The sequence below is a fragment of the Cydia pomonella genome, chromosome 1 (assembly GCF_033807575.1).
Source record: "Cydia pomonella isolate Wapato2018A chromosome 1, ilCydPomo1, whole genome shotgun sequence".
Lineage (NCBI taxonomy): Eukaryota > Metazoa > Arthropoda > Insecta > Lepidoptera > Tortricidae > Cydia > Cydia pomonella.
Window position 1 is genome coordinate 27049099 of NC_084703.1, and position 12252 is coordinate 27061350.

Below are 12252 nucleotides of genomic sequence, written 5' to 3' on the forward strand. Positions count from 1 at the left end.
CAAATTAATCACACTTTCAACTCCTGTCTAACACTAATAGACATTGTGATACGTAAATAGTGTTAACCCTTTGTTTATACATATTTTGTATTATTCCGATATTTTTAGTTTTATTTTATTATCAGTTCTGTTGTACACTTGTAGATTTAGTACCAAAACCTATATATTAATATAGGTATACTTAATGTTTACTCGGGGGTGAGAGCCTGGTGAACTGTAATACAGGTTTATACCTAGTTCAGACTCCAGTCTCTCACAAAGGATCACATATCGAATTTAAATGTTGTTATCATACTGTGAAATTGTTACAAATCCTTTGTGAGCTGATAAATAAACATTTTTATTTATTATTATTATTATTATTTTTTATTACTAGGCCGTGCATCCTTAGTGAAGCCACTTCAGTTACGACATCATGTCGCAATCGTTCGAACGGTCCTCGTAGTACTCAAAGTCGACTCGGTTTGTGTACACCTCCCGGTTGTACATTAAATAAAAACTATTTACAAAAAAAGGAAACCGACTTCAAAAAGGATAAAATAAAATATTATCCTTTTTTAAGTATATGCGTTACCAACTGATATGTTTGAAGTCGGTGCCAAGCCAAATTTAGAAAAATACCATGATTTTGGTGCGATTCAATAAAGATGCGGCTATATAAGTATGTACAATACGTTGGATTGCCTTACTACGACAACAATGACCATACTTTCTGTAGGTAGATACCTAAGAACACACGGTCGAACCTTTTTAGCGCAGTCCGTACCATGTTTGTCAGTATATTAGTATAAATCCAATGCGTTTATTTGCGGTCGTAATTTTTAAAGAGCTATTTTCGAACTGTCTATAGCACGCAAGTGTGGCATTGAGACTGAGTTATTTCCAGTGCCTTATCCACAGCGAACGAAAAAAACATAGAAGACTAACGTTAAACAAAATATCAGCGTAAAAGTGGCCCCACTATTAAAACAATACTAATAACGGACCAATTGCAACTCGTCAAAGTTCAGGATTTGTTTTCTTCGACGAAACTTCATTTGACCATGATTAGTCAATTTAAACCACCCGAACTACGATTGGTCTATTATAAAATGAGGCGCTGTGATTGGCTGTAGCGTTGTCACTTGAAAATACATGTCAATGGAAACCAACTCAAGGTAGACGGTTTCATGCAATATCTCTTAATATCTCTTCTCATCATTACCGGGGACGCACGCTTACGACCTCATTATTAAGAGGCAAGATGAAAAATCGTGCTAATAGAATCCAATACTTGTTATTTAGATATTACGTAACAAAAGGTGTACAATTCCAACGACTAAATCTATCAATTTAAAATTTTTGCTCTAAAATCGTTACCGGGCTCTTAAGTCGCAATCGAGTAAAATTTTAATATTGGGTAGATCACGTACAAATGTATACTCAAAAGTGGAATTCATATTCCTCCGAGTTTCCTATTAACAGAATGTCCCCTGGAAGTGTATAAGCGTTAAACTTAGATTCAGCAAGTATTTTCTATAACAAAATGTATTTTTTCCGCAAAGATATCCCAGACTTTTTTGTGTAGAATTTAATAAGCTTTAATGTTGCCTTATACTATATTAGTAATGTAGATTTTGAGTAAAACACGAATTCTCCTGTATGGTACACAATTTCCAAGATGGCTGCGATTCCTCGAGATCTCCAAATGTTAAATGGTGTGAGCATGAAAAAGGGGACTTTAATTAATATACGTACCAAATTTCATGACTGTTCTATAAGTTTCAAGGTTGGTCTTAATCCGCTTGTGCTAACAGGTAATTAAATTAAAAGAAAACATTCAAATCACCATATACGATAAAAAAAAATAGCCTCTACCGAATACAGAACCTCCTCCTTCTGTGAAATTGAAGTCGGTTAAAAAAGCGCATAAAAGCAGTTATCAGAAACACTTTTTAATTTAAAACATAATAATAAATTAAATTTCATAGGTACGGCGATTATTATTCATCTCCTTCTTCGCCCTCTTCTGCTTCTTCACCTTCAAATTCTTGATCACCGAGTGTAGCATCTTGATATTGTTGGTATTCCGATATGAGATCACTTAAATTATTATCTGCTTCTGCAAATTCAGATTCGTCCATTCCTTCACCTAAATACCAATGTAGAAAAGCTTTACGACTAAACATAGATGCAAATTGCTCTGAAATTCTTTTGAATAATTCTTGAATAGCAGTTGTATTGCCAATGAATGTAGAAGACATCTTAAGACCTCTTGGGGGAATGTCGCAAACAGCCGTTTTTACATTGTTTGGTATCCATTCGACGAAAAATTCTTTGTTTTTATTTTGCACGTTAAGAATTTGTTCGTCTACCTCTTTCATGGACATTCGGCCGCGGAAGACCGCAGCGACGGTAAGATACCGACCACGGCGTGGGTCGCAAGCCGCCATCATATTCTTGGCGTCGAACATTTGTTTGGTTAATTCAGGCACCGTGAGTGCGCGATATTGTTGGTTACTACGCGATGTCAGCGGTGCAAAGCCCGGCATAAAGAAATGCAAACGCGGGAATGGAACCATGTTGACTGCAAGTTTACGGAGATCTGCGTTCAGTTGCCCGGGAAAGCGAAGGCAAGTCGTTACTCCTGACATCGTCGCTGACACTAAGTGGTTTAGATCCCCGTATGTTGGAGTTCGTAGTTTTAATGTCCTGAAGCATATATCGTACAGCGCTTCATTGTCTATGCAAAATGTCTGGTCCGAATTTTCTATTAACTGATTTAGAGAAAGAGTTGCATTATAAGGTTCAACAACAGTATCTGAAACTTTTGGACTAGGTACTACTGTAAAAGGAACTATAATTCTGTCAGGATATTCTTCTCTTAAGTTAGATAACAGTAATGTTCCTAATCCCGAACCTGTACCGCCGCCTATAGAGTGAACTATTTGAAATCCTTGAAGACAGTCGCATCCTTCCGCTTCTTTCCTTACAACGTCCAGAACAGTTTCGAGCAGGTCAGCCCCTTCTGTAAAATGTCCTTTTGCCCAATTGTTGCCTGCTCCAGCATAGCCGGACACAATATTATCAGGGCGAAATAACTCCCCATGCGGCTCAGAACGTAAGCTGTCCATCGTGCTTGGTTCAAGATCAACCAGTATCGCTCGAGGGACATATCTCTGGCAAGCTGCCTCATTGTAGTAAACATTAATTCGTTGTAGTTGGAGATCTGAGTCACCGTGATATTCACCACTTGGGTCAATGCCATGTTCGTCACTGATGACCTCCCAAAACTGAAAAGTTAAAAAAGAAATCGGTACTCAAAATGGAAATTAAAGTTAATAAATTCGGAAGCGTAAAAATGCAGGCATATTTGAACGAGTCTGTTTGTATAAAAAAAATGTAGGAGAAACTAATGACAATATCTTTAATGGCCGCGCAATGAAGGGTTCCGTAGTAACCCACCCGTCAAAATAGGCCGCCTAAAATGGGATATTATAAATACTGCCACATCTTTGCTGAAATTCATTATTAAACTTTACTTACATGTTAAATGCATATATAAAAACAGGTCACTTACGATTTGACGTCAAAAATTGCCCGACATGTTTTGCCCCATGATGAAGAGCCACATGCATTCGCATATTGTGGTGTAATTCATAAATCATTCCCATTTTTCCCCGCCCCACGACCGCAGCCGCCATACATGAGACGGGGACAAATGGGAATGATTTATATGAAGCGCCTAATCCCATATGTACCCGGCGGAAACAAATGGGAATAAACCCCTTTTGTAAGTGACCCGTTTAAAAATATCTAATTTATCTCATCCGAGTCTCACGGAAGGTCAGATTTTTAAAGTTATTTGCATGATTTTTGAATATTTATTGGGTCCACGGTTGAAAAGTTAGGGGGGGGGGGGGGGGTGATTAATTCCAAATATATTAATTATATCATAACTCACACTTTTTTCAGGGATCTGCAATCTACTAATTATTAGGTTGGCACAATAATGAGCAATAAATGGTTTTTCGAGAAACGTCCACGACCGAAGGCATAATAAAAAGCAACCGACGACACTTCATTTCAGTCATAGTTTAAACATCAAGGTTACACCAAATACAATATGGATAATATTAAAATGCATGTTCAACATTGTTCGCTCTACGAATACCAATCTGGGCACTCAGCAGCTGAAGCGGTGCGCAACATATGCTAACGTGTTACGCCGCAAGCCATATTGGATGGAAGCTACAGCTAAAAGATGGTTCCTGCAGGTAATTATACGTTGAGTGATCAACCTAGGTCTGGCCGGCCAGTGGAAGCAGACATTGAAAAATTAAAGTCTTTAATCGAGGAAGATCTCAGACAGATCATTAAAAAGTCTGTCATCTGACTACCCACCACAGATGCTCCATAATCACCAGTTATCGGATTTTCCGGAAGAAATAATGGAAATGTTTTCGGACTTCTTTAAGTCTGTGTTTGAACCATGTCTCCCAATTTGTTACGATGACCTAGAAAAAGTACCCTTCTCTGAATCGGCCGTAAAAGTATCCGATGTAATATTAACTAGATCTAATATCCTCAAAAAACTCAAAACTATAGACGCCAACAAGGCTGAGCCAGAGACGCTGGGCCAGACAAAATTCATCCTTATTTTATAAAAAATACGGCTCAAGCTTTACTTAACCCGTTACACATTGTATTTAACAAATATATTTTGGCGGGGACGTCTCCGTAACGTTGGGAAATTTCTTATGGGACTCCCATACATAAATCGGGCTCTAAAAACAGGTTTCAAATTATAGACCTATCTCGGTTCAATCTTGTATCCGTAAACTTTTAGAGGGTCTTGTACATGATATTGTCTACCCTTCCGTTGAAAGTACTCTTCTACCGCAGCAACATGGATTCATGAAAAATAAGTCGACTGTCACAAATTTGCTTCTGTACAGTTATTACTTATTCAAATTCATGGATGCGAGGGAGCAAGTGGATGTCATATATATCGATTTTCGCAAAGCTCTTGACAAAGTTGACCATCTGCTCTTCCTGAAAAACTTGCCTTCAATGGTATTCGTGGTAGTCTCCTTCGTTGGTTTATTTCCTACCTATCCAATAGAACTCAAATCTTTGTCCTTAATGGCTTTAAGTCGAGGGAAACTGAGTTCACATCGACACGTAGGGTAAGGACCAAGGTAAAAATCAAGTACAGACAAGCAAAGAAGTTTTTCGATTTACAACGTTATAAGTTTTTTTATTATTATTTATGGATAGTTTTTATTTTATTTTATAGGACATTATTACACAAATTGACTAAGTCCCACAGTAAGCTCAATAAGGCTTGTGTTGAGGGTACTTAGACAACGATATATATAATATAAATATTTATAAATACAGTGAAAACACCCAAGACTCAGGAACAAATATCCATGCTCATCACACGAATAAATGCCCTTATCAGGATTTAAACCCGGGACCATCAGCTTCGTAGGCAGGGTCACTACCCACTAGGCCAACATAACTTAACTTTTGCATAACAAATACACAGTAGTCTAGCGTGGCTATTAAATGAGAACAGTTTTATGTTAGCTAGTTAAAAGTCTATAATATTTTTTCCTTTTGATACTGAAGTATGGACACAGTAACTGAACGAAAGCCAATACAAAAATATTATTGTTATTCAGAGCCGGGCGCGGAAGCGCGGGAAGAATTTCTATCTGCATCTCGCTCACCCGCGCGTCTCTGTTGCAGATCATACCGTTTAGGCGGAACGCGGAATTAATGAAAGTAAATAAAATCACGAATAAATAATAATCATTATTATTTTCAATACGTACATAATACACAAATAAATAAAGTCAAGAAAAAATACCTAATATAATATCTACATATGAGTACTAAGTGGCTCCGCGCTCCAGAGTAGGCTCCCCAGCGGAGCCACATTCGATGCCCATAATTTCGTTCCCTTGTACCTACAGGTACAGCCATAAACGTTACACGTACATGATGTACGTATCACCAACACGTACCTAAATCATTTAACCATATAATTTATTGATTTTCATTATGGTGGCGCCGATGCAGTGCAGCACACAACTGACACAACCGGCGGTGAGCAAGTTAAACGAACTCGCACGTTCTCCGTGTTTGTTTCACATGCATGGCAGGGCTCTGACCCAATTAATTTTAAATATTTAGGAATGAACTGACCTTGGATCCTATTTGATTTCCGCATCGCCCAATTTGTACGTGAACTATTTCTCGCATTATTGACAAAGAACACAAAAATTTTACTGTTAAAAAACTTAAATTACTATGTAAAATAACAAAATAAAACGATTGTATACTAATCTAAAAACACTAACCTAATAACTAAAAAAAGTGTTTATTTCATGGCCTATTAGTTACAGTAACATTATTTCAACATGGCCATGCATTTCGAACTATTACTAGGTATAGCTGGTATATATACAGCCCTCCTAAGCCAAATAGAGCTGTCTCAAAAGTAAATTGTAAATAAATAAATATAAGTAGAAATACATAGGTATCATATTGCATATTGTTGCATTGCATATTATTAGAGCATTAAAGGTAATTGGAAATAGTACATTATGATACACGTGTGCTAAGTTGGTCATCACACACGAGGCGATATTGTGCGCGCGAGCTGTAAGCGAGCGCACAATAAGAAAACCGATGGGGGTAATGACCAATGTACACGCGTTTCATACGACGTTTTTCAACACACTTGCGAGGAAAAAACTTATTAATTAGATTTTTTGTCAAAACAGTAAAAGTACAGTTTTCAAACTGGTGGCTTACAGTTTTAACATCGAATAATTTCACCAAAGCGTGCTGGGCTTGTAGGCATTTATTCGTCAGTTCATTGAAATAAGCCACCAACATGTTTTCCAAGAAACACTGGACGTTTTTGCTGATTTTCCATTGTTTCATATGCCGCCAATTATTTTTCACCCGAATTTGATGGTAAAAGGCTATCGTTCTCGGCTCTTACCTCTATTAGTATTACTGGAAGCGTCACTTTTATGTGTTCTTCATTTCCAATGCTTGAAAAAGACATTTTCGACCTTGGACTAAAAATACTGCGGACGGAGTATCGGTAAAACACAACTAGGATTCCATCATCCACCAATTTCCTAGTATTTACGCGTGACACACAAACAATGTCAGTTATCTCTATGCCCTCCATCCACCAATTTGCCGTCAGTCGGATCGACATGTCATTTGAGTAAATTGGTAGAAGAAAAATAAAAAATATGCCGACATGCGTGGTCAAGTGTTATAAGAATTATACAGATCAGACGGAAAAAAGAGATGGGATAACTTTTCATAGGTCAGTTTATCAATTATCATGTTATCGTACGTAAAATCATGATATTTTAATTTCAATTTCTGCGGAACAGGAGTATGACCAGTATGTTGAATAGGGTAATTTCCCGAAAATAGGGTAATTGATGCCCTTCTTATTAAATCGTTATGTACTCATAAGAGACTATTTAGGTAAATGGATAAATTATTGATTCCGTATTTGAAAATAAGTCCGTATGGTAATTTCCCGAAAATAATGAGATAAATGACACTTTTATGACTAACATTTGATAGTAAACCTTTGTTTGTTGTGTATATTTTTGTTCAAATTCAAATATTTCTAATGTCTTTTAACAATTGGATCCGTCTAGTGTTAAATATTATGATTTTATAAGTGTTTGCACGCGGTGCATGTAATTTGAGTCCGTAGCTATGGTGCGCATGTGTTAAGACTTATAAAAGCATATACTTACGTAGATATTTGTAATTTAGTCTATATTTGATTAAAAAATATATCAGGATTATTTATACTTTTATAGATTTATAAATAATCGATATTTATAAATTTTCGATCATAATTTATCATAATTTCCGATCTGCAACATATTTTTTGTTTAAAACTTATGGTTGAAAGATATGTTTCAAGTATAAATTAAAAAAAAATACGAACTGATATCATCCCGATGCTAAATATTATTATTTTAAATAATGTTTGCACAAAGTAACATTACGCATTTTCAAGACCTATTAAATCAGGTACATATTTTTTGTCAAACATAAAACAGTGCATTTTTTTTTTAAATAATTATTATATCAGGGAGAATATGTTTTACATGGTATCACTCGTCTACACGCACACTTTAAAAACCATCCGCCATTCCAGTGTCACAGTTTGTCATGAGTCAAATAAGTCAAATTACCTCTGATAATATCTTTACTCTATGTTTTCGACAATATACATATAAACTAAAAACATGCAAATCTATTCCAATTTTATGACAAATAGGGAAAATGGCTGGAGCGTTATTTTTTTTACGCACGATTTCAATGCGCGCGCAAGGCAAAGGCTCGAACGAAATCGACAAACAGCCATTTAAAAAATGTAAAAAAGCTAATATTTTCGTATTTCTATGGATGGAGATCAAATCGATAAGATGTTATGTTTATTCATTAATGTGATTTACGAGATAATTTAATCTATAGATTATGTTTGGTGTGATAAAACCTTTTTGAACAAACATTTGAAACCTAATAGTTTATTTTAAATATATATATATTACTCAACCAAATTAAGAAGGTTCCGTTTCCATGCATATTATATGCAATCAGTTACCTTCTTAACTCAGTCGGATAATATAATGAAAAAGTACGAGTGTTATAATATACTGAAAAAGCACGCGTGTCTAATATCTAGGGTTATGAGCCAAAAGTCGGTGGAATAAAAACGTCGTTTTGAGCAAGTGTGTTGTAATAGTACATTACGATACAAGTGCGAAAAATAGGAAATTCGAAACGAGTGGCGATAAATTAAAACACGACCGAAGGGAGGTGTTTTAAATCGACACGAGTTGCGAATTACCTATTCGCACATGTATCGTACAACGTTTTACAGTACATATGGCCCTTTAATGTTCGACACAGTAACGTAATATGCTAATTTTCGCACTAGCGCTATAAAGTAGCACCATGTGTACTGTAAAAATAATTAGTCGTCAAATAGCCGTTGCAAATGCCACTTTTTAACAGACTTAATTTTCGCTCTGTATTCGGTAGTGGCTATTTTTAGGGTTCCGTAGTCAACAAGTTGAGGATTCTGAGGGCGTAAACAAATCTGGATAATTTTGCTGTGTCATTTTGGATATGAGACTTCTAGTTTAAGCCGGAGTCAATTTTATTCCTAATAAATTAAATTCAGTCACTTCCTCGATAGTTGTATTATTAATTTGTAACGTCATTTGTAATGATTTTTTCTGCGCCGGTTTAAATTGAATTATTTTAGTTTTTTTAAAGATTCATTTCCAAATTATGATCGTCGAGCCAGTTTCGGGTAGTGAGCGATATTTCCTGCAATCGTTCATTGCACTCTGTGCTGTTTGTGCAACTAAATAATAAAGATACGTCATCCGCCAACATTATACAAGTTGTGTCTAATATTTTAGGCAGGTCGTTTACATAGGCCAGAAATAATATACACCCGGCAACACTTCTTTAAGGTATAGAACATGTAATATTCCGTATGTTAGATAAGATGTCTTTAACTTCCCCAGAGCCTGCACAAAGGTAAGTCTTTACGTATTGACTGCGGTTTTCTAAATAAGATTTAAACCACCTATAGGCATTTCCGCGTATACCCATGCCGTTTAATTTTGTCATATTAAGGTCACGGTCATATGCTTTCGTCATATTAAGCAAGAATCCTACGCCGTAATGTTTTTGGTCTAAACTATGTAGGATTTGCTGGATGTAATTGTAAACCGCAAGTATTAGTACTAGTACTCTGACATTGGGGACATTTTACATCTCCAGATTTAATGTGTTTTTAACCATAGAGACTATACATCTCTATTGTATTGTAGTAATTATTTATTTTAAGATTATTATAATGTAATGTTTACCCAGGTATTGGCTGTTGTATTTATAAATGTTGTTATGTATTTTTCATGTCACTATATGATGTTACTATAAATGTTGTATTGAGTTATAAAAGAGCCCTTGAGGCCTACTTGCACAATAAATTTTTGAATTTTGAATTTCAAGTGTAGTGGAATGATGCTTCCTAAAACCGAATCCGCTTTTGTCAAGAACGTTGAACTTTTCAAAGAAATGATGAACTCTATTTTTCATGGCTTTCTCAAAAATCTTTGAAATTGCCAGCAAAAGTGAAATGGGTCTATAATGGTGAGGATTTGTTTTATCGCCTCCCGGTTTCAATAAGGGTTTTATTTTTGCGATCTTAAATAGGTCCGGAAATACGCCCTTGCTAAAAGATTGGTTAATAAGCAACTGTAATGGTACGTGTGATCAACTCAGCTGCACATTGTCTTAAAAGTGTTGATGGAATTTCGTCAATACCAAAACTTTTTTTTATTTTTCATTTGACGTATTATTGTAAGAATCTCGACGTCGCTTATGAATAGAGAATTAAACAATGGAGAGATAACAGGTCGGCCAGGTTATTTAGTGTATTAGCGCCTGATTCGGCCGATTCTACAATACTTTTATCGATTTTTAACGATTTATTGTCAGCGTATTTGTGTTTGTGGCTTATTTTAGATGTGGTATCTTTAATTATACTCCATATCGTCTTTGTAGTATTTTTTGACAACTTCATTCTTTGAATGAAGTTTAACTTTTTTGACGATGTTATGCGTTTCTTAAGAATTTTTTCATACAACTTATAGTAATTTCCTAGAGCAGTACCACTGCTTGATTGATTGACAAGCCGATTTAACGCACGTTTATGCTTACAAGCTATTTTCAGGCCAGCTATTATCTACGATTTTGTTTTTGGTTTTCGTAATTTGGTTTTACAGCTTGGTATTTCCTTGTTTAATATTTGTTGTAGGTGGTCGTTAAATGGTAATAGGTAATTTTGATTTAAATCAGTATGTATGATAATTTTATTCCATTCTGTTTGCGATTTGTTTTTTTTGGCTGTAGTTTCGTTTGTAGGTGTAAGCTTGCTTTGTTTGATTTTAGCTACCCGATTGTCGGTTTGCTACTTTGTAAATAATGCTTTTATGATCGGATAATCCGTAATCCTTTACTATACATGTATTTGTACCTAACTTGTTTGTAAATATAAGGTCAATACATGTAGCGGATGTTTTAGTCTCACGAGTTGGTTCTTTTATGATTTGTTGTAGATTATAAGGCAACATGGCATTTAAGAGCCTTTCGGAAACTGATGACCTTATTGCCATATCGATATTTAAATCGCCGGTCAAGATTATATGCATTTTTTGTTCCTTTAGCCTTACTTTGTTGAGAAGGGTATCCAGAGTTTCTTAAAAATATCAATAATGCGATCCGGCCTATATACGCATATCAATAATGTGTTCTCTTTAGGTATTTCAACGGCAAAGCATTCAAAAATAGATTCTTTTGATAATTGTGTAATATCCTCTCGGTTTATGAAATGAATTCCTTCTTGTAGTCGAATGGCCACTTCGCCACCTACGTGTGATTTGCGGTAAAACGCCGAAGCGAATATATAGCCTTTAATGCCTATCAGATTTTCCTGCATTTCCGATATCCAGGTCTCAGATAAGCAAACGACTGATATCTGTTTTGAGCTGAGGAAGGTTTCCAGTATGTGTATTTTATTATTTATACTTTGTACATTCTGTATTAAGATGTTCAGATTATTCTCGAAAGGTGCGGTTTTGCAGGTGTATTTCTCTCGTACCGTTGCTGTTTTTTGTTTGTAAACATAAATCGTAAGTTTCGTCTGTCTGGGTGGCCATATCCGTGCTGTCTGCTGCCAGTACGTTGCTCTGCGTAGAAGAGTATTGTTACAGTGAGGCGCTTGTGGAGCTGCTATTTAAACTCTGGTCGGCATTTGTCGAGGTAGAAGTGGTAGCGGTGATATTGGTCATTGAAATAATGGTAGAGGTAGTGGATTTGGAGTCGAGAATTGCGGCCTGCGGTCCCTGTGTTTCAGTGGGTATATGTTGTTCGATACCATTTATATAGCTTGTTGTGCCTATAATAATTGCATAATTCACCTTTCATGCGTGCGTCATATAGCTTTTTTTTGAGTTGTCGTCTCTTTTCTAGGGCTTCTTTATTTAGGAATTCTGAAACAGCGTATCCAGAGTTTCGAAAATATTGATAGAACATATCGTTTCATTCGGTTACTGATAAGCTCAATAATAAGAGGGCGGAGATGGTAAAGTCGGAGTGGTGGTAGTCTACGACGTCTCTTTTAAACATTTG

At 35.9% G+C, this 12252-nt stretch overlaps 1 protein-coding gene across 1 annotated transcript; it reads right to left on the bottom strand.

Annotated features, from left to right (window-relative positions):
* Positions 1 to 1918: 1918 nt before the first annotated feature.
* LOC133527736 (tubulin beta chain-like) lies at positions 1919 to 6399 on the bottom strand. The gene is made up of 2 exons (XM_061864888.1): positions 6196 to 6399; positions 1919 to 3272 (listed from the first exon to the last, which is right to left on the bottom strand). The coding sequence occupies exons 1-2, from the start codon at positions 6250 to 6252 to the stop codon at positions 1983 to 1985; spliced, it is 1347 nt and encodes a 448-aa protein (XP_061720872.1). The 5' UTR covers positions 6253 to 6399; the 3' UTR covers positions 1919 to 1982.
* Positions 6400 to 12252: the final 5853 nt, after the last annotated feature.

Coding starts and splice junctions, on each gene's coding strand:
- LOC133527736 (XM_061864888.1), bottom strand. CDS start 6,252: ATGCGAGAAATAGTTCACGTACAAATTGGGCGATGCGGAAATCAAATA. Junction 3,273..6,195: donor GAAATCAAATAGGATCCAAG/GTCAGTTCATTC, acceptor TTAACTTTTCAG/TTTTGGGAGGTCATCAGTGA.